The sequence below is a fragment of the Brachyhypopomus gauderio genome, chromosome 14 (assembly GCF_052324685.1).
Source record: "Brachyhypopomus gauderio isolate BG-103 chromosome 14, BGAUD_0.2, whole genome shotgun sequence".
In the NCBI taxonomy this organism is placed as follows: Eukaryota; Metazoa; Chordata; class Actinopteri; order Gymnotiformes; family Hypopomidae; genus Brachyhypopomus; species Brachyhypopomus gauderio.
Genome location: NC_135224.1, coordinates 11,109,603 through 11,132,591, shown reverse-complemented (window position 1 = coordinate 11,132,591; position 22,989 = coordinate 11,109,603). Strand labels below are relative to the sequence as shown.

At 43.7% G+C, this 22,989-nt stretch overlaps 1 protein-coding gene across 8 annotated transcripts in view; it reads right to left on the bottom strand.

Moving 5' to 3' along the window:
* col25a1 (collagen type XXV alpha 1 chain) overlaps nucleotides 1–22,989 on the bottom strand; it is a 134,555-nt gene that overhangs the window by 43,776 nt on the left and 67,790 nt on the right. For 6 of the 8 annotated variants that reach the window (XM_076972408.1, XM_076972406.1, XM_076972410.1 and 3 more), the window contains exons 4-8: nucleotides 9,791–9,817; nucleotides 7,316–7,342; nucleotides 1,796–1,867; nucleotides 890–1,006; nucleotides 75–110 (exon numbers count right to left, since the gene is read on the bottom strand). In XM_076972408.1, the coding sequence (XP_076828523.1) occupies nucleotides 75–110; nucleotides 890–1,006; nucleotides 1,796–1,867; nucleotides 7,316–7,342; nucleotides 9,791–9,817 (279 nt within the window). Of the gene's footprint in view, nucleotides 1–74; nucleotides 111–889; nucleotides 1,007–1,795; nucleotides 1,868–2,891; nucleotides 2,952–7,315; nucleotides 7,343–9,790; nucleotides 9,818–20,438; nucleotides 20,447–22,989 lie in introns of all 8 variants that reach the window. The other 2 variants (XM_076972413.1, XM_076972407.1) reach the window with 2 other exon arrangements.

The window sequence follows — 22,989 nt, the reverse complement described above, 5'->3', positions numbered from 1 at the left end:
CAGACTATTGCATAGTTATGCCGTTTATTTTGGACAAGTATGCAGTGCTTCTTAGCATGTAACACACTGCTTACCGCAGGACCGAGCTCTCCTGGGCTTCCGGGATCACCCTGCAAAACAGCAAATTGCAACATGTGATTCTGCAAGTGCTAAATCTTTTTTTCATCATGTAGCCTTTCTCTTTCTTTCGTCATGTAGGCTAACTGTCTGTTTCTCTGTAACTTGACTTTAAAGTTAAATTTGAGCTACTTTTCACAAAAGCATTTAACACAGAAATCCTGGTTTATGTGATAGAGTGACAACTCCTTTGAATTCTATCACTCTGCAATCCATGTGTCTTTTCGGACTGGCTCTTATTAAGGCGTGGATATGAGTGATTGGTCCACTACATTTCAAAAATGATAACAAAACAGCATGACATTTTTCGAGGCGAGAAATTGGAAAGTCTAAAAACATAATGTTCTAGCCTGAAGCAAAACTGCTAAAATGACTAAATATTTTTGCACACTTGCCACAAATCAGGGGAAAAAAGCAGAGATCACGTTGGGACCATAGGAAGCTTTTATGTAGGTACGTAATTGAACTGTTTTTTGTTTTTCTTTCCCCCCTTTTTTTAATCTTTCTCAGGTCTATATAAATTAACGCACTGTGCCACCGACAGTATTGCACATATGGAAGTGGTTATGTTTGGTGGAAAGTGAAAGTAATTGCTATCAATCGCCACAGCACAGACAGATTTCTGGAAGCAGGGGTGTTTCTGAGACGCAGGGTTGCTTCTTCCCGCTGTGGGTTACGGCAACGTTCATTTCACATCCACCTCGTCCTTCTGCACACTTTTTTAGCTGTTTCCTTTCTCAATGAAAGTGAAATGCAAATGTGGACCGCTCACCGGTAGGCCTGGAGCTCCCCTAGGACCGTCCTTTCCTGTGTCCCCTGGGGGGCCCCTGGGGCCAGGGGGTCCTGGAGGTCCAGGGGGTCCTGGGGGTCCGGCTTGACCCTGGTCACCCTGAGTAACATAAGGCAGAGGTATGAAGACAGAGTATGATGCAGTTTTATAAGACATTTTGCATGGACAGAGCAAACTAGGTAAAGAGGGAAAGGACAATGGAAATGGCTATAGACAATATGGAGGGAGCTTTTGTCTCAACACTACCAAAATAAATATAGATATGATAAATCAGTGATTTTAATCCACTGATTTATGGAGTGTAGCTCTTCTTTGACAATCTCCTGTTGGAATTTTAGTGCTTAATGGCCTTTAATTACAGATTTCCATCCAACTTGATGTGTGATGAAGATTTTGAAAACTGTCAAATTACAACAGCGTTCAACAGCTAGTAACACCACATGAACTATGCAACTTCTATTATAACTGACCATCTTTATGAGGTGGCTTGCTGTGGTTTAGCTGTAGTCTCCCTAGTTTTGCATTTGAGACTATTGTGCACAGTTCTTCATTGTTTAACATAAATGTGTCGGAGAACAGTCACTCTTTTTTTTTAATGAATTAAATTCTAACCTTATTGATTATTTGTTTTAGTATAGTTTAAAACAAACCTAATATATATGAGCACTAAAACATTGACAAAACACCACTACAAGCTGAGATTGACCACTGTTCGTTGTTGCTTATTCATTGGCCAGCCTGAGGATTGGAAGTGAGAATTGAAAGTTTGGATAGGATGAGGAAGGCCAGGAGGAGGAGCTTTGTGGAGTGGTAACAGAGAGAGAGAGAGTGAGAGAGAGAGAGAGAGAGAGAGAGAGAGAGAGAGAGTGGAGCGAGATCAAGCACTACCTTAATGAGCCGGCGTTTAATGAGCTGCTGGTCAGCAGAAAGAAAGCCATGATTGATCTTAGGGAAGACCATCTGAAGCAGGTGTGTGAGGTCAAGAGGTCGGAGGTCAGAGGTGAGAGAGGTTGGAGAGAATATAGTTGCATGAGGTCCCGGAAGAAGGAGGAAGTTTGGTGGGGGGGAAAAGGATAAAAATAGATTAGATCAAGTAGTGGAGTCAGAGGCCCGGCCTCAGTGCCTCCATGCATGGGCAGAAATCCACACTTTTCCATGGCGGTGGCTTCAGAACTCTGGATTCTGTTCGGATACCACTTTGGGGGAGCTGGGACACCCACTTAAAGCTCGCTGGCCCAAGGAAAAATGTCTATTTCTGCTCATTTGAAAGCACTGTCATCACAGTAATGCTTAGTGCCAAGACAGACCCCAGGAGCTGCACACGCTCAGTGCCATGTTTGTCTGTTGCTCAGAGGCTATTTATACTTGTTAAGGAGGTGTGTGTGTTTACAAGGTCAGAAACGATTGAAGTATTCCATACTTTCTGCCACTTTAGAATTACATTTTAGATTTATGTTTCCAATGAAATTACAACCATTATTTTAAAAAAGAGATTCGTGTTTCCAGTGAACTTAATCATATATATATATATTATTTATTTATTTTTCGTTTTACATTTATGTAGGCGTTGACAGTAATATGGAGAGTGAAATTCAAACCATGGGCATTTCCTTGGATGATAATTTTTCACTTCATCATTTCTCGTGCCGTTTGAAGTGACCACATTCATGGTCATTGTCCAGACAGTATCTTTGTTAGAAAGTCCAAGTCCTGTTTCTAGTTTATTGCACATTACCACTCTCCATCTGGTAAAGGCAGCCAACATCGCTGACTTGGGCTTCCTGCACCCCTGGCATAAAGGAGCGCACTTAACTGGGCCTCCTGGAGGCTTTGGGGCATAAAAGCAATTGATTGGACTTGATTAATCCGCCACAGTGGTGCCTCGGTCGTTTTCTGGTCCTGAGGGAGCGAGAATGTGGGTGTATGTCATCTTAGTGTGTGTGCCGTGGAGTCTGCCTGAGCAACTAGGCCATTCCGAACAAACCTTCACAGTCAGGATTTGATTGCTGTGCAATGCAGCCAGGGTGGGTGGACCAGGAAGCCCCTGGGGACACAATGGCACAACACAAACACAAGCACACAACATGACAAAAGCAAACCCAGCATGCGGAGTGCCGTCCACCCCAGTACCGCACGTGGGTCGGCTGGAAGGACACGATGCCTGCGCAAACGACTGAGCTACGTTCAAACTGAAATGTTGTTTTAAATGCTGAATGAGACATTGGGCGAGCTCTCGGTAGTCCACAGACGTCGGTGGTGTAGTTTTGCGTTCTAGGTCAATGTGCCAGATACATTAGACGTGAAAATGGTTTTTTTGCCAAACACTTGTCAATTTAGAACAAAAGGGGGAGTTGCTACTAATTTTTCTAATTTTCCCTAATACATAAAATCTGTAATTCTAACTGTAGTAAAATGTTTGCTTTAAAGTAAACCCCAATGCAACATGAAAACCAACTCCAAAAAGATTATTCCAAGAATTAGTCAAGCACTGATTTTTAAATACTTGCCATAAATATGGGGAAATGCCATGTTTATAGGATTTTCCATCTTACCATGTTTGGGAAGTAATTTAAATCTCATGGCTCATTTAATAGCTGGAAGCTCAGGAAAGCCGACTGTGTCCCGTTTCAGCGCTTAAGTCAAGAAGATACGTTTTCAAACAGAATTACAGTAACTCCAGATGATGGGCCAATATTGCTCAACGTGCTGCTAATAAACACACAAGCATCCTCAGAATGTGGCGTGGGAGGAGGCGCGTGAGGATCGACGGGCGATCGGCCGGACGGGGCCCTTTTGCTTGGCCCCCTGAGTTATGTCGCACTCCGATGAAGCTTGGCAGATCGCTGCCTCCGCACCCGATTCTGTTCATTTTATGATAGGCTTGATCAAGTTGCTTGGAGACAGTGAGACTTCGCCCTGATCCTATTACCTTTTACAAGATGCCTGTGGCTAATATAAGCTGGCTTCATGTACCGTGCGCGCTTGGCTCCGGCGTTACGTCGTTGACCTCCCCGCAGCTCTCAGTGTGCTGCTCTGATGTCCTCGAGCTGTGGGTGGGTGGGTGAAAGGGACGTCCAGTATAACTAAACCAGAGGAGCATTTTTCGTAGTTTTCTGTGTACAAGTAGAAAGAGCATAGCCGTCTAGGCCAGCGTCAAACAGCAGTGCGACTTTACTGCGGCTTTGCGTGTGTAGTCTTTGCTGTTTCACTCGGCACACAGACGAGAATGAAAATGCCTCAGTAGCTGGTTAAGAATACTAACTACAGATTCTGTTTTGCTCCTTATCAGATAATTAGCGGTGCTCTGGAATTGATGGATAGTCTACCCATTTGCCCTTGACATCAAAACTGATGACAATATAAGTTACTGTTAAGATGTAATCTAATACGCTTTAATTTGCCATTTCCCCCTGATTTATTTGACTAGGCCAATTCAGCCGTCACATTAACGTGATTTTTTTTTCTAGAGATTATAAAATGTTTCGTTTCTTCGTGGGGTGTTTTCTCCCTGTTTAGAATCTAACATCAGAATGAGATTGGCGCTGTTTAATATAGTTTTAGTCTGCGTTCTGCAGCACGGCTTGTGGCCGAGGTGTCCGTTCTAGTTTTCCTCGTCGTCTTTGTCCTCTCCTGCACCAACCGATGCGACTGCAACCCCACAAAAACGTTCCGTGTCATGTAGTTGATTATCAGCGCTTAAGTGAACTCAGCGATTTAGATTCAGGTACTGACAGAAACCTCCCTGGCTCTATAATCTTGGCCTGTCATGCATCCTTGAAAAATTATCATGATTTTAACTCACTTTCATTTAATGGCATTTGGGGTTATTGAGGCATAGCATGTGAAACTCATTGTTCTTGAATATATTTTGAGATCTATGAAATTGAATAATGCCTCTGACATTTGTGAGGACTTTGCATCCTGGGTAAATCATAACTTGTAGAGTTCCAAAGAAGCTTGTACTGAATTGTGCAGAATCACTTAAGGTAGACAGAAAATAGAGAACCATTAGCTGCCTAGTCTCTATATCAGGTCTCTAAAGGCCTCCCAGAGAACAAAATGGCTCCCACACCTTAATGGCAGACTGATAAATGAAGTTAATGAGTATGAAGTACTGGTGGCTACCACTTGTGTTCGTTTAACTCCTGGCTGCTTTTACGTGCTGCTTTTTTACCCTTTGACCTTGTGACCCCTTAACCAAGGAATTTAGAGGGCCATGACCCTGACATGTGCGTAACGGTTGGTGGAATAACACTTCAATTTAAGGCTGTTCACTTGAAGTCATTATTGCAGAGTTCTGGTCAAAGACATTTAAGTGTCATTTTTCTATTAGACTTCTATTACATCTCTCTTTTCTACAGTACCTGTCAATTCTTTGGACACTTGTAGCACCTATATAAATTGGTCACTTTATGCTAGTCTTTGTACCCCGTTGCTTTAGAATGTTTTTTCCTAAGAAGACCATCAAACTCCAGTTTAAGTAATTTTATTATATATTGAGCACTATTTGTGGATGTTGTGTGAATGTTTAATAATGAGTAAATCACTAGAAATGGTCAAACACCGCTGGTACTGGCACATGTTTGGAACACCTTTTTCTTCTATAAAATTACTGTTTCCAAAGCATGTTTATGACAGTAACGATAGATTGCAATAGTATAACTTCCATGAGCATTGTTTTTTAGCTCAGCCCTACATCTGAATATTTGACAACATCATCTCATTATTGTAACTAGTCTTCCTAATACTGTGTATCAGTTACCAAATGATAGCTACCAGATTTAGATCCAGGTCTGAAAACATTGGTAGCACTGTGTGTTAAGCTAGTCATAAAATCTTTGCCTGCTCTGATCGAAATCCAACCCAGATGAAACTAATTTTACTTTTTCAGCAGAATGGTGTCAAGGGCAAATATCATATTTCCTAGTTTGCTCATTAAGCAAATTACCGTAATTTCCACTACATTTCCTTACTGATTTAATGTGTAAAGTCAATATGTCATCCTGGTGGGAAAGTCAATTCAGTCACAAGCATGTCTAACCTCTTCATTTGTAGTATCCTGTTCTCCGTGCGCCAGGGTCAAGTTATGATGGCAAGTTAATTACACAAACATTCCCTGTCTGTGTGTAATAAGTATTTCAAACTGTTTATTTGTGCTTTAAGATGGATTGCACTGGGAAATCCAGGGATTCCCATTCATCCAGTCCAGGCTGGCACAGGATTGAGTTCCTTCACGGCGGGTGATTCTATTCTCCCAATTTGAATGCAGCGATCATAAAATAATCCTTGGAATTCTTTGCGAGATCTGAAAGATCCCCGATCCAAAAGTACATTTGTTCTGGAGCAGCGATGGCATGTTGCTGGCTCTGCGTTGCTCTCGTCACGCTGATCTACTAAGTGCAGTCCTGGTTATAAAAGCTAAATCACTGACCTAAACGTTATCAGAACACGACTCGCCTCCCCGTGCGATATGTGCCGGGTCCACCATGTGAAGAACCGTGCCGTGGAACCGCTTTTTTTTAGGGGCCCGTGTGGGTAACTCGGGTGTGAGCGACCAGTGTCGGACGTGATTAAGAGGGTCCGGTAGTGGGGCCCGTGGCTACGGTCTGTCACCACGAGTTAACCTCAGCATGCTCCAGCATGTGGGAGAAATCAATTAGAGACACCGTAAGCGACCACGACCCCCCCTGGCGTGCGTCCAAGACAGTGACAGATGCAATGAAAGGCCAGTAAGTAAGAGCAAGAGCAAAAGCTGGACAGGCACTTAATGTAGTAAAGACAAGTGGACGTAATAGGTGGTTCACAGTTAGGGGGACCTCGTTATGTAGTCCAGCTGCAGAGTAATGACTTCAAATCAGTCTGCATGCAAGCAGATATTGAAATGAGATATGCGAGTGATTTATTTCAGAATTTGCCAGCCGTGGCAAAGTGTGCACTTCATAATCATCCTTTAAGAGGCGCGTATTTATCAAAATGTCGAGGAGCCGAGCTGGAAATAATTACGTGCTTCAAACGAGATGTTTGCCTCCAGTGCTCGTACGTCACCGTGAAGCGGAGGACGGTAGGGTGTTGAATTTGGTAGAAAAGCTTCAGCCGTACTGAATCACAATAAGCTCTCGTTCTGTTTGCATTCACCTCTCCTCCGCTGAAGGCAGACAGTCTTGTAAGCAGCCAAAGTGGTCAGAGGGTACCGACCTTTCATAATGGCTTCCTCAGGTGTTTATGGTTCAACCCCCCTGTGCCTCATTCATCCACCCTAACGGAGGTTTGTTATGGTTGGAGAACTGGAGTGCGCACCGCCCACACGACCCCATGCATGTCACACGCTCCATCCAAGCTTCCATAGGCGAGACATAACACACATTCATCAGCACACGAAAAAAACACACGCTAGCGCAGACCACATACCCGCGGTCCCTGGTCGCCTTGATCGCCCTGTAAAACAGGGGAGGAGAGAGAGAGAGAGAGAGAGAGAGAGAGAGAGAGAGAGAGAACGTCATTGTTTAATATCATGTGCACACACAGATAGAGAGGGTGAAAGAGGAGCGCCACGCAGACATAATTCAAAACACACTGATGAGGAAAGCTAATACCCGCAGCCTCAGGAATTCACTGCGGCTGTGGGCAAAATCACTTATGATAACACAGACTGATGTCGACATGGGAGTGTGTGAGCTGAAAGGGAAAAGTGTGTGTGTGTGTGTGTGTGTGTGTGTGTGTGTGTGTGTTTGTGTGTGTGTGTGTGAGATGGCGAGGGGGTCAAGTTCTTGCTTATCCTGCTGTGGTTGTAAAGGAGAACAAGCAGGGTATCATTTAGCCTGTTGGTTTCTTTATTGTCTGTGGAAGCAGGACTGGCCAGGGGCTCCCGACGCATGAGGCAGCATGAGCATGACTCGGCACCGGTACCATTTCAGACTCAGCTTATATTCTGGAGCATAAAAGGCCATGGAAAAAAGTCACATATCGGAGACTCCAGCCAGGCTTTAGGACGAGCACCAGGGTCATATCAGCAGTGCTTGGCAAAGGAGTAAAGCTTATATAAAGTCTCTCAAGTTTTTACAGAATCAGACACAGGCATCTTAAAGTGACTGCCAGCCTGTTCGGTTTTACCGGCGTGATGAAACGAGAGATGGCTTTAGCGAAGGAACCACGTTAACAAAGCCTCCAGAAGCTAGAGTGGGAAACGGTGGTTGCTGAGTCTCATTAAAGGCAGCTGGTTTATAACGATGCTTTAGTGCCTCTGATCATACACCTGGATACCTATCACAGGGTTAAGGAGAGGGAGATTTTCATCTACTCAAGATACTTTTTTTTTTTTGTTGCATTTTATGCTGCTTTCAAATAAATGGAACTTCCATTAAAAAAATAATCAAACTCGCAAACCATCCCCACATTTCCTTGCAGCATCAAGGTCTCATACTAGCAGTGAAATTCTGGCTAAAATAATGTAGCGTTTAGAGAGTCATTTGTACCGTGTTTTAACCTTACCATCCTTTAAAATGTAGAGACGTGTGCGCTGTGGAACACTCATGTACTATGTAGGCATGGTCTGAACTATGGTCGGGAGTTCACACATTACGTTGGCAATGCTTAGTCATTTACAGGCATTTCATCACATTCAGTGTGTCAGATTGAAAGTGCTGCGTTAACACAGAGTAGTGGCAGTACGCTTTTTTCGTACGGCACGAACATGTGGCCACATGGCTTAGCTTGAATGTAAATGGTCTTTGGTGATCTCCATTATGTTCTACCACCGAGCTGGCAGGTCTTCAGAGAGCAGTTTGCAGAAAACACTAAATCGCAGTGACTGCACTGAGATTAGTGCTCAACCTCTAAACGGGTGGATCTAATTTAGCAACTGTCAATTATCCACTTCTTGCGGACAGTTCTTTAAGCCCTTATTTTCCCCGAGGTTTTGGTAGTCCACATGCTCGAGGGTGTTTTCGCATCTTTGATTGTGTGTAAACCGATTTCTGGGTGCGCAGGAAGAGCCACGATGGAGAGGCAGAAAGGTCGTGGAGGTCGTAACCCTTAGCGCTGCCGTCCCCGGCCGTACCGAGACGCCCGCCAAGCGCCGCTCGTTTTTGCCCAAGTGATAAAAGCCACCAGCCACGTTGGCCATCCAAAGGTTTTGCGGCCCCCTCCCCTGCGTCCCGCTGAGATTCGACAACTCCCCGCTGGAGTCTTTCCATGTTGTGTGGCTCACACATTCGTAAGGTTTTAATCTTTTCATGGCCGGGTTTCGCTGTTCCATGCCGGTCGCCCGGCCTCGGACTAATAAAGAGGCAGTGTGGCTGTTTCTCGGGCTTGGCATTGCTTTTATGGAGGACTGCTCGGCGAAGCGTTAAAGCACTTCATCCCCGGGACTCGGCGTGAAGGCAATTATGCAGTGCATGGCGGGTTGGTGAACGATGTGGGGATTTGGACTTCCTGAAAGGAGCCATGGCATCGGTACCATGTCACATTGCAGTGGGATTGGCTGCAGACCGCCATCCAAATCCAAACCTTCTGGAATGGAATCTGATTATGATAAAGTGACAAAGTACGGGTTCGGTGCGGGAGGGGCGAGTTACGGCAGCGAGTAGATCTTCTCCAATCTTCTCCATGTATACATGTCACACAAGAGTCAGAGTGACGGGCCAAACTCTTTTGGAATGGTTATATATGTAATGGGGTTTAATGGCGTCTTTGTTCTAATCTAATCTAATGCATTCGGTTTTTAAAGGAGATTAAATATGTCCTAATTACGGTCTCTCTTGCAGTGAGGCTTCAGAATGCTTGACAATGTGAATGTACAGGATAATGAATAATGTGTAAGAAACACTAGCCTTTCCACTACTGTTGATCATTGATGGATGTAGTGTCTATGAGGAAGACGCTTACCTTGTCACCTTTTGGACCAGGTGGACCCTGTTGGGGATTAAGGAAAAATGTCAGATAAAAGGATAATCGTCGTCAGATAATGTCAGAAAGTCAGGAATAATGTCAGATAAAAGGATCATCATTGGCTTTGCATGAAGAATAATTACTCATTGATTTAAAAACATCTTTAGCAACAACAAACCAGTCCATAATTGTCCTTTAACTTAGTAAATTAAACCATCTGTTTTTAGAAGCAATATGTCTCTTGGGTTTTGGAATAAAGATGTTGGTGGTGCTGTGATTTACAGGTCTCATTTAAGAATGACCAGTTGGATAAGTCAGGTGGGCACATATGTATTGATGGGCATTATACTGGTCACCACAAAAAGCAAATGATTACTGCCAGTTGTTGGAAAAGTCACTATGTTCCAGTTGAAGACTTCAGCCCAGACATGCAGCTAGTGGTCAGAAACACAGCGCCTGTTCACAGATCAGCTTCTCCCTTGTCCCTCTGCCCATCGCTACACATTGTCGCTTCCCGGCCTGCCGCAACAATCAGTTAAGAGCCCCCGCCACCAACCCCCCCCCCCCCCCCCCCCCCCCCCCCCCGGCCTTCAGCCTCCAAATTCCACTTCACCCAATATGACTTTGCATTTCATTAAACACACATCGCTTTTAACAGCCCCGGACACATGGGCCGGAACGGAACCGGAATCCATTTCAAGTGGATCCATTTGTCTTGTCTGAAGTTATGACGGCGAGTAAAGTGCCCCGCCGACGCGCTTCGAGTCAGAAATGATGCGTTCCTTCTCTGCCCCCACTTTCCCCCCACATTGTTGTTGGAGAAAAGGGTGGAGGAGGAAGCCACACACGCAGCCGCACACCACCGTGTTCCCAGTTGCGGAAGACGGGATGGTGCAGTCAGACACCTGCTACACCTTTTGCTGGGACCCCAGTCAGCCCCTCTCCATCCACCAGGGTTCAAATTCCTCTACAGGGAAACTCAGTGATGACAGCTTATATATGCAGAATATATGCGGAATATCTTCATATTCATATACTTCTTAGAATGTTCTTCATTAAATGCTTATGAACAGTTGGTTATAGAGTAAAAGTCTTTTATTTTATTGACATTGGCATCATACTGAAATGCTCTGATTTTCCCTCCACAAATAACTGCTATAAAGCCTGTACTTACTGCCTTACCTGACTGCCTTATATGGGCGGTGCCTGTATCAAATGTATGCGGCTTGCTTTTTGACGTTTGCCCTTTCCCCTGTCAGAAAACACTTTACAGTACCATTACCTTACGCACTTCTCCCATGTGTCTGCCATCTCACGTGGCAGCTCCGGCTAACGCTACACACAGAGCTGCTCCTTTCCTCATTACAGACGGAGCAGTCGTCCCCTGTGGGCCTAACTTCGGCCTGGGCTATGTCACTGATGCTGGAGTCACTGGCTGAATGTCAGTGACGCCACTTCCTGTCCAGGGCGGGTGCCTGGTTTAGGCACGAGTATTCCAGGGACGGCCCAAACGTCTGTTGTCTGAGTCTTGTGATGATGTTCTTATCAGAAATCATCCGAGACCTGGTAGTTTCACGTTTGAGGAGTTGCAGGGGAAAACAGGTGATCATTTTAATGATGATCATCTAAATTGGGTTTTGATTTTCTGGTTTTGTGTTGTACAGAGTTTTATTTTGAGGCTCTATGCATCATAAAACCGCTTTCGCCTCAAAGCCAAACTATCATGTGTGCATCAAAAAGGAAGGGAACTTTGATCCTGATCTACAACACAAAGTGGAGTACAACTGAACTCTTGAACTGTAAATTCTAATGTGGTAATGGTGAAGGTACTGAAAATAAATCCATTGCACCAACCTCAAAGAACAAAATCTGTGGACATAGGACAGTGTCATTCTCCCAGACCACCAGAAGGCTGCGCTATTTAGTTAAAACAATTACAGTAAAGGACACTGGTGACCTTTCCAGTTTTAAAAGGTGTAGATTTTAATATGAGCTTTACTGAAATCTTCAGTTTGAGTAAAGACTGACTATACTGACTATACTGCAGTTCATGTTTTTTTTATTCAAGTAAAGACTATAAAAGAAAAGGTTTATGAACAATGATTGATTCGAACAGGAGGAGACTTTCTATTGGTGATTGTTATGATTTTACTACCATATGGCCATTAAATACAAATAAATTAATTTTATCTTGTTCCATTGAAACAACATAAAACCTTTTATGTTTCATAAGACATGTGGCGTCACAAATTGTGTGTTCAGTTAATCTTTCTGACCCAGTAGAGAAGAGATACGACTGTTGCATATCAATCAGCTTGTTGATTACCTACTTCCTCCTCTAGCTCGTCCATGTCAAAGTCGATAAAGACAAATTAGACGCAGACTTATTTCTTAAGCTCCCAAAGCGTGCGGCGGCACATCTGAAGCAGAGAGCAGCGATGGGTGGTGGAGCTGGCACAGTGCCAGCTCCAGATGCCATGGCATCCGTACAGTAACAGTATCAGCACGAGCTGGCATGCACTGTCCGTTCTTTATAAACCACGGGCGTGAGAGAGACCGGCGTGAGAGAAACCGGCGTGAGAGAGACCGGCGAGAGCAGACCACAGTTGGAAAACAAGGCACCGTAAGGCCCACATGAAAGCCCTGTGCAACTATAGACAATAGATGAGGGAAACACAGCACATCTGATAAAGAACATCCACTTAATATTAATGTAAACATGATAAATTATCACTCAGATCCCCTGGTTTTTATGCATTTTTGAATATTTCTCCCAGTCCCCACAGACCACGGTTTGGTGTGCAGCACTATCAAAACTTTATTATGGCTTAGTCAGTTTAGCTTGGCCCAGAAATTGCTTCGGACACATTATAAAGGGAGAAAATTCTTCAAATCAACCTGACAGGAGGAATGTGCTTGCCAAGAAAATAATTTGGGTCAATGCATTCAAAACAAAGAATTTTTTTTCTTTCTGACTACGAAAGCAGGTCTTTTTTTAATTGTTGTTGTGGAAGTTCAAGTGAACAAGTGAATACTTAATTCTTCATGCATGCTTTCTAATTCAAATGCATGAACCCCAACCCTGCAATTATCACTCAATAAAACAAGTGTCCCATTTGCTGATGGGATCCTTTATTTCTGTTCCAAATTTTCTATGGAAAGGTCATAGAACTGCAGACTCATATTTCATCCCACCTTTCAGCGATCATTTTCACACAGCGAGGTGGATATTAGAGTGACAGTTTGAATATAGCACCACGAGCACAAGGTTGGAGCACTTCCACCAGTTTCACTCTTGTTCACGTGGACAAAAGTTCTCAAGTGGGTTTGGTGCGATACGGTTTCACTATACAAAATACAAATGTATCTGTAGGTTAGGGAGACGCACGAAGACAGAAACAGGACCCTTGCCCATGCATCTTTCATTGAGCTCTCTGAAGGAGGTGGTCTCCCTCTGTGCAGGGTGCTGAGATGAAGCTATCAGAAAGGCTTTAGGACTAACGCATGTATACTGCATGCCCTGCTGATAGAGCTAGTCAAGCTACAATCTGGAATCAAGCTACCATGTGGAATCCATCATCGTCACTCTAAGTCCCTGGCCCTCGTTTATAATACAACCATTGTGCACAGTCAGTGCACACTTGTCTGCATTAAGTCATGATTGATAGCTTATCAAGAAAGACGTCCACCACCAGTTATTGAGAACAAGAAAGTTTGGGCTTGTGTTAAGAAGACTCGGGGTAATGGCTGTCAGTAATCGGCTCATTCAGCTCATTTTAATAATGTATTCACTTATGTGGAAAGCTACCATTCACCCAAGGCACACATTCTTCCATGATAATGTCTATTATTGACTGAGTAATTAATCTTGTGAGTCCTCTTGGAGTTAATGTGGAACAGAAACAAAGCATTAAATGCTTGCAAATCATAGGCAAGGGACCTTTGAAACTTTTGAAATTTAATACCATAGCTCTTAAGACTGTGGTGCACATACAACTTGATTGCTGTAAAATGGTTTTCAGAGTGTTACAAGGCTTGGGCGATACTGAATAAGAAAGTGTCCGACTACCAGCAGTCAGTGTGGAAAATAACATTGTGAAAACTGCTTTCCATCCATTTACATGGAAAAAGCCATTCATTTGACTAGTGATTTACAGAAGCTGCCATGTACAGGGACCTGAGGGTGGGTGGGGTGTGTTCACACTGAGTTTTAGAACATTTACAATCATGTGTAAGAGTTCAGGCACATTTATTCATGCCCCTTATATTGTTAAAGCAATTGTAAGATTTCTTTTAAAGCAATTGCTAAAAAATGCATTCTGTTTTAAAGGCTCCCTTTCTAAAATGAAGCCAAAGTCATTAAAACCATCACTATGATGGGGCCACGGGATCAAGAGGCAGATAGATCATAACTTGCAAAACTGGAATATTTTGAGGGTTTTTAAAATCACCAGAAAACTGCTGTGCTGAGGTGTCTGTCTGAACCCCGTGTGCGCCCCCTACTGGCTCGACTGGAGCTCGGAGCACTTGCTCCTGTGAAACCTAGCGAGACTAAGCAATGCACCTGGTACGCTCCATTAAAAACCTAAACCTGCTTCAAAGTCAGGCCACTGCACAGAACGCCCTTAACGGTGCGCTGGCTGGTACCCCCTTATGTTTAAAAAGTGAATATTTACAACTTGAAAAGCAAGCCATAACTCATCAGCCATCAATAAATCCAGGGTGGCAATTGTTGTAAAACATGGCCATAAAAGCAGTAATTTTGGTTGCCCTCCACTTACTGAGGAAGTGTGACTGAATGGTGACCTATTTGATGTAAATTGGCAGATGCAAAGGCAGGTATTGAACTGTTAAACTGCCTGCCAAATTGCACTCATCCATCCAAGTTACTGCAATTAGTCACCCAAGTCCTGCTCTATATGGTGTTGCATGATTTATCGACTTCATTTTGTTTCCAACGAGGGAGGGATGCCTGCTCTGTAGGTAACCTGCTAAATGTTGCGCAATAGTGTTTACATGTTCGCAAAGCTGTCGTGATGCTTATATGAACCCACTGCGCTGTAATGAGCACGTTCGGCGAGCCAAGCGCAGACGAACTTTGGGATGAGCAGACAAACAAGCCAATAGATCATGACGATATCAAGGGAGGAAGTGGCAGTAATTGCCGCTACATTCTTTGGCATTTCCTGAAGAGACTTTAATGCTTCAGCAGGGAGCGCACCAGATGAACACAAAACCATTCGCAGGACCCCAAACCTGGGAAGCCAAAAACAAAAACCTGAGCTAAAGGGCCGGGGGTGTGTGGGGGTGTGTGGGGGTGGGCGACCTCGTTTAGTCCTGAACGAGGACCCTTGAGCTGGGGCCCTTGGGAAACGTTTTCAAGTGGGAAATCCAAATGGAAGACGGGGATGTGAGTAATCAGAGCAGAGCAGGCCAGAGCAGATGACCACAAGCGGCTGGTGCTCGGCTGAGGAATCACGGCACTGGAGGTTAGGCTGGGATAGGAAAACCACGCTGGAAAACTGACTTAGGAGAATGGCATCTGGTTCCCATATCCACACTGTATCACAATTAGTCTGGCGCAGAAGCGCTTTAATGTCGAACGCGCGCGCATGCACGCGCCCGTCTACATGTGGCAGAATCTCGGCCTGGAGAGGAAGAAGAAAAAGGAAAGAAAAGCCAGGAGGCCTTGCTGTTGAGACCCGTGGGGAATGGAAGTGTGGGGAGGCACGTTCGTTTAGTAGGGTCAGCTTGCAATTAGGGGAGCATGAGCTAGGAGGCCTGGGAGCGCTAATGAAGCCGGTCACTCTCCCAAAGGCAGGGCCACTGACTGAAGTGCACCTCTGCTCAGCAGGGCGCCATCCTTCCTTGGGTTTTACAGCATCTCTCTGCTGGCCTTTGAGGCTTTTATGGGCCGGAGACAGCCCCCTCACACCCCTCACCCCCACCGCCTCCATGTCTGGGCAGACAACCGTGCCCAGTCTAGTAGGGCATGACTTCCCATCATGACTGATACACATACTGCAATCGATGAGCAGTAGGGCAGTTTGGGATTCAACAGTCGTAAGTTTTATGGCAGCTCAAATGGAAGAATAGCATCATTCTGTAGTGAGTTGAAAAAACTTGCTGTTTTAGGAACCGCGTCCTGTCTTTCTTGCACGTGAATATACCCTCAGCATCAGAGAGAGATAACTCTGTGTGGTATTTTGCTTAGCGCTCTTGGGTCAACAAATGAGAAGTCTGCCACAGAGACCTCACAGAATTAGTTTACAGACGGTTTGCTCTAACCAACAAAGGCCTTTGTTTCATTTGGACTACCTGAGCCTGACTGCAATCCTTTCAAAATATATATTTTAAACTTTTTATCTGTTAAGAATTTCATCTTCATACTTATATTCTTATATGTATATATATACTTATATATCCATTTTAATTGTAATTCCAGCAACGGATGTTCGTTCTCCGTGTTTTATTTGGTCCTGGCGAGCAGTATCTTGAACTCTGATTGACTCTCTGGATTGTTAGCAATATTTACTGATCCAAGACCCACTTCCCAAATTCATAATGTAACCTTAACTGTCACAATTACAATTAAATCATTTCACAGCAATACTTTGTTTAGTAATTAGAATATTTGAATATTCAAATTCATAAATACTTAAAGCTCAGCCTGCTAATCTTAAGATCTCCCTCCTTATTTCTGTGATTTCCATAAGGTTCATAGTTGCAAAAACATCCTTATCCTTGGATTTGATGAAATGCCAATATGGCTGCCCGAGATTGACTTTGTCTTTGAACTTGTCAACACAGAATATTTTAGTGACTCCAATCATGCTGCAGTGCTACTGTCTGAGAGCTTCTGTTATCATTGTACAGCTATACTGTAATAGACTGAACTTCTCTAGTTTCGCTCAACCTGAGCAGTAAACCAGTAATGAATGTGGCTCAGTTAGCTGCCAGGTTTGAAGTGCCAGTCAACATTTTTGAAAGTTGCTATATCTTTTTTTTCTCTCCTCTTGGTTTTCCCCCCTCCCCTTAGTATAAATATTCTAGCAGGCTTCAGGCACCCCGACTGCTCCATGTGCTGTTCTGTTCCTGACAGGAGTCGAATGATAGAATCTCTCATTGAAATCTTTATGTCTACACCTTTGACTGAACCCGAACCCTTGAGAAGCTCTCATTTCCCACAAAGGTGGCTTGTCAAATTAAGCATTTAACTTTCTGTCACAAATAACTTCCTGAATTGATACTTGGACTGCATTGCAGATCAAACATTTGACTTGGTACTAATAAGCACCATCTTGATACACACTGGTTATGTATCCACTGCACATGAATTCAAGGGAAATGTGCAGTGATAGAGAAAGCTCTACTAGTGAGAATTTAAGCCCAACTGTGTCATCTATGGCTGGGGGTCTTTGAGAATATGTTTGGCCATATTCTCTGGCAATATACTAATCAGGCCTTTGTTTGCTCCCATTTGAGAGCTTGTGTCTTGTTAGATCAAAGCTTCTATGGCATGTCAAAGGACCAGGCTCTGATATGAACTTTTTTTCATGTTCTCAAAAACAATAAATTTTACATTCAAAATGTATTTTCAAAACCTCAACACAGGCGACTGTTGCAATGCGTTTCATATTTTGAATCGTCTCTGAGTACAGTACAGGCTGCGTTCAGAGCACTGTCTTTTCTGCTCAGCTGACAAACTTTTTTCAGGTGTAATTACAATTTGAATTTGGGAAAGGGGAAAAAACCCTGCTTCAAACGACTCCCTTACAGTTGTGGGGCCTGTCACTCTGCCCCACCAGGCTGCCTACCGGCTCCGCCAATTAGCAGTTGGAGCTGAAGCGCTCCTAAAGCGCTCCTAAATCCCGTGATCCCCTGAGCACAGGGAAGGGCGGACGCTGATCAAAGTCCGACAGGAGGATGTTTTATTAACAGGTGTACTGTATTATGGATGAGCCCGTGGGCCAGGCTCCTGGATGTCACCGATGTTCTTCTAATCCCGAGGGAGGCCCATTGCATAATTCATTGGCTATGCCACACTGTTCCCCTAAAATAAGCTTGGGAGGGGTGGGACATCCTTTGTGGGACATGTGGACAAAGGACAAAGTGTATGTAGACACTTAGTGGTTAAGTGGGAGAAGACATTCATTGTATATACAGTATCTGTGTGTGTGTAGTGGGAAAGAAACATTGAAGGGGTATGACATGACCCTAGCAGTATTTCAGCAGTATTTTTATTTATGTGCTAGTGGTGGCCTGTCCAGAGGAACAGGGAGTAGCATCTGAGCTAGCATTTCTACCTCGCTGACCTCATGTGCATGAGACGTTCTCGAGTGCTAGACAATGAAACAGCATGCTTTAAATGACAGTATGCAGCATGTATAATATAAAGTTTGCTAAGCAAAACCCACTGTTACTTATCATTTCTAAAACTCACTAAATGAACTCAGTGAAACAAACTAAATGCACCTGTTAATGAGAATATGCACAGGTTTATTTGTTTGACCTTAACCCCCATGTTGAATAATTAATATGTTCATGTGATGCTGCTTGCATCTACGTTATCACTCTGCATAAAGGAATGGATGAAGTTACACTTACAAAGCACCTTTTAAAGAAAGCAGAGGTGCTTTACACCACATCACATCCACTACATCCAGTCAGCACACCAGTGGAAGTTTTGGTATTTTCCCCTCCTTTATGTATTTATTTTATTTCTTAGGTGTCTTGATGTTTGAGAAATTATCCTGAGATTAACAGTTATTATTTATTTGTTAGTTTGTTTGTTTATTTACTGTCTCACTTGTTTGCTTCCTTTCTTTAACTAAAATCTACAGTAGAAAATGAAGGTTAGCTATGTATGTCATCACATGGTTTCAAATGCATACCAAATTGGCACATCTTTTGGTGTTGATAATTGTAGCGTTACAGCCATTAAGGTTCATCGAGTGTGTCGCCACACGGTGGTTGATATATACCAACCACTCTGGACCCCATTACTCTAAATATTTCAGCATTGCTATATTAAGGCAAGTTCCCTGCATTTTTTAATGTCTGGAGCAAATCAGCGGTCTAACTACTGACTGCTTTTCCGATCTCTTTGAGAGAGGGAGCGCTCAGAAGGTTGTCATTCTCAGCATTCCTAAATAATAGTCAGTCATTACTTAAATTGTGATCTCTGCAAAACATTATCTAGAGGAGTCAAATGGAACAAAAATAGAGACAAAGAATTGCTTTTCCATTTCTGTGTGTTTTGTTTTTTGTTTTTTTTGTTTTTTACTGTGTGTTGAATAGGGAACATTTTCAAATGATCTGTGAATGGGTAAAGTCTATTGGAAACCGCATATGTCCCTGTTTGTCAGTGTAGTTCACATAAAATGAATCATCCATTCACAAGAACAAATGTCTTTGTTTTCCAGCACTTATCTCATAACCATAAGAGCGTTCTTCCCTCGAATGAATATTATGAATGGAAAAGACCTTCAGTGCCTTATTCTCACTCTCAGTAGAGTGTGGCCATTTTGGATGCGCTCTGTTATGCAACAGCCTCCTCAGCTATATGATTTATTTTGAAAATATTGCAAGTGGTCCTGTGATGCCTGATACAGTGTGATTGCCATGAGCATAAGTTATGGAGTTAATAATAAATTGGTCACAATTCATTTAGCTCATACAAAAAGGCATTCTAAGCCAATGTAATAGAGCCTTGTAAACTACAGCATTAGAGTGGGGATGTCACAGTGCGCCAAGAAGAGTGACTTGATGGTATAACGTGGCCATCAGTGACCCACTGAAGTTGCCTTTCTTACTGGGCTTCACTCAACCACCAATCAAAATGTGATGCTGGAAGTGCAGAGCCAATCAGATTCCTGTGTTTTTTAGTGTTTTGGACAGGGCCCATCTGTACCCACCAAACCACGCACAAAGCTCTAGAAACGAGCGTGGTCGAGTCCACTCAGCCTGCTCTGACCTGTTTAATGCATTGCCACCTTTTGGCCATCAGAGCCCCACGTGGTTAAATATGGGCCTTTCTTCATCGGCTTTGTTGCCAGACATTTTCCATTTGTGTGAGGTAGAAGGTTCCTGTGATCACCCAGAGCTTAATGAAGTGAGACTCTTTTTTTTTAGTGGCGGGCAACCTTTGGTTGTAGCAAACCCAGGAGTGCTTTTAGATGAGAATACAGTTCCCCTCCAGGGAAAAGCAAGGATAAAAATATTATTTTAATCATATAGTCAAATTACATTGGGCATCTGAGAGTTTTCTTCCATGCTAAGTCCAAAAAACCTTGCTATTAGATTTCCTACCAGACCTTCATTTAAAAAACTGTGTAGCCCATTGTAGATAGCAGAGAACAGAGCTCCACGGACAATAACAATACCAGATTTCACACACACACACACACACACACACACACACACACACACACACACACACACACACACACACACACACACACACACGCGCACACACACACACACACACACACACACACACACACACACACACACACACACACACAATCTTCCAAGGAAAAGAGACTGTACTGTTAGCCACAGCTCATGCGTACATACAAAGACTTTACCTTCAGTGATGTATAGTCAGGAAAACCACAATTCAGTTTGTTGCCATGGTACTTACAGGGGGTCCTGAGGGGGGAGGGGGGAGGGGAGAAAAGACATGGAAAGAGTCATAATTTGAACCAATTTGCTACAGATGAGAGATCAGTTACTCATTTATAAGATACAGAGACACCCGGCAGCTGTGATGTGACAGCCCCTAATAAAGTTTCAACCCCATACAGGTCTAAAATATCAGTGTCAGTGATAGGGAATATATCCCTAGGGAGGGGGAGGGGGGCAGACAAGACAGACAAAATATCTTTCCTTCCGGCTGCTCTTATTTCAATGACACCTTTCCCCCTGCACCCCACTTCCACATGCATGCCAGATCTTACCCCTTATTTATAGCCCTGGCATTTAAAGACTGGCATCTGGGCAAAACGCTGCCCCTGTATCACCTTTCCAGACTGTTGGCCAACAATGACGGCGTGGACCATCTCATGTTTTTTATGGAGACATATAGCGTTACACGGGAGCTGTGGGATTGTTACGAGACCCCTGACTTCTCCCGTGTTTCTCCCCCTGGAGTTGTTTTTGCAAGAGGTAAAGAGATGCCCTTAGCCCAGTTACCCCCTCGCATAGTGAGACTATGGTTCACAACTACAGACACTGAACAGAGAGAGGTGTAAGTCATTTTATTCTGTGAATCTTATTAGGAAACCACAGCTGCTTAAGCCTGGAAATAAAAGAAGGATAGATGAGGGTTTTTACACACACGCACACACACACACACACATTCAAAGCTTCCTTGTGTTAGAGGTGAAGTGCAGATCATTGGTGCAGCTGCTCTGTGTAAAGCTCTACTCTATATAAAGGATCCGTTTATGTTTTTAATCCAAAATATGAAGTATTCTCCAGACCTGATGAAGATAAGAGGCAATAAGAACGTGTCCTCTTCCTGTCACTCAGCAGGTTACTCTCTCTAACATCCTGCAGTACTGCAACACTGCTCTACTTAGGTTTCCTGCCCCGAAATATGCAGTCCAACTATAACTAATTAACTGATGACCATTTATCTGTGCAGCACTATCCAGGTGTGGAGAACCTTGATCCTTTCCTGTTCCTTCTTCAAATATTTAACAACGTAAGACCTTCTCCCCGTCGGGAGGGTCACGGAGGTAATCAGCATCCCCAACTGGCGTCAGGGTTCTGAGTGTGTTATTCGTGCTGTTATGGATGCATGTGGCAGAAGGGCCGGCCAGAACGGCCCAGCGACATGTCATCTCAAGATCAGTGCCATGGGCTGACACTGAGGAGAATAAGCCCTTCTCTGCTCCCCTTTCAGTGGGACTGTGAGCGTCTCGCCACGCGTGACCTCGTGATTGACGATCCCTTGGCAGGACACTGTGTGAGATCACGTGGAAGGACACGTTGTGATCACCAGCAAATATGAAAGGAGAGTCTGGAGAAGGCTCCAGCACTGACAGATGCACGGATTATGTTTGAGCCAAAGTAGCTAAGGTTTCTCTTCCTACCTATAAGTGCCCATAAGCAATAAACTTACCAACATATTTCTGGAACGCACACCAGGACAATAGCTTTGTTACCTTGTAGGTGTATAATGTATCTCTTACTGCATCAGACAGAAATTACTGAGACTTATTTGAGCATTTAAGACTATTTATGGGAAATGGTCCATGCCCAGTTGTTACATCTGTCTGGTAATAAATGCTTCAGTTACTTTATGCTAAAAGATATGTTTTGATTAAAAATAAATAAATAAATAATAGAAAAAGAAAATAATTTATAGTTTGCTGACCCAGATTTACTTGTACAGACCAAGCTAATGGATTTTCCTGCTGAGAGTTATTGTTTTGTGTTGCAATTTAGTTAATGTGGGGGAAAAACTCCTAGGAAGAAACTTTTATTTTGAAGTATTTTTTCCTGTGGTATTAATGGGAGGCCTGTGTGCTACACAAAGGAGTTGTGCAGCGTCTTATGTGTGCATGAAAGAGTGCATCCAAGCACAGACCACCCGTTACGCTCGGTCACAGACAACCGGCATGGCTCCGCTCAACGGCTCTCCCTTGCATCCGTCGAGCGCCAACCCCGCCCTTGACTGCCACGGCCAGCCCAACCAAACAACCGCCTATCCCTTCTCAAACCCCATTCACCGCGCCTAACTTGTGCTCCAGTGAAGTGTCATTCTGAGCTTCGGCCCTTGGGTAAACACCTTGGTGTTTTTCCAGATTTTTGTTTAACCCCTTCAGTTTACCGTTCACACTAGGCACAGTGCAGCTAGATGAAAAGATGTTCGACATTGGCTGGAGAGAAACCCGAAGCTCAACAAATTAAAAAAAATAAGTGCTGGAAAATCACAAAAGATATCCATCAACACCACCACACGAACGCAGTTTTAAAAACGTACCGTTTCTGAAGCTGCATGTGTTTTCTGAACTCATTCGGCATCCACGAGTTTGCAGTGTTTTTGAAAAAACGTCCATGTTGTCATGTTGATGGATATGTTTTCTGATTTTCCAGCACTTTTTAAAATTTGCAACACATTGGGTTTTCTTGGCCACTTTAACGTTCCACTCATCCAGATGTGCCGACTGACCGTGCTTCGAATT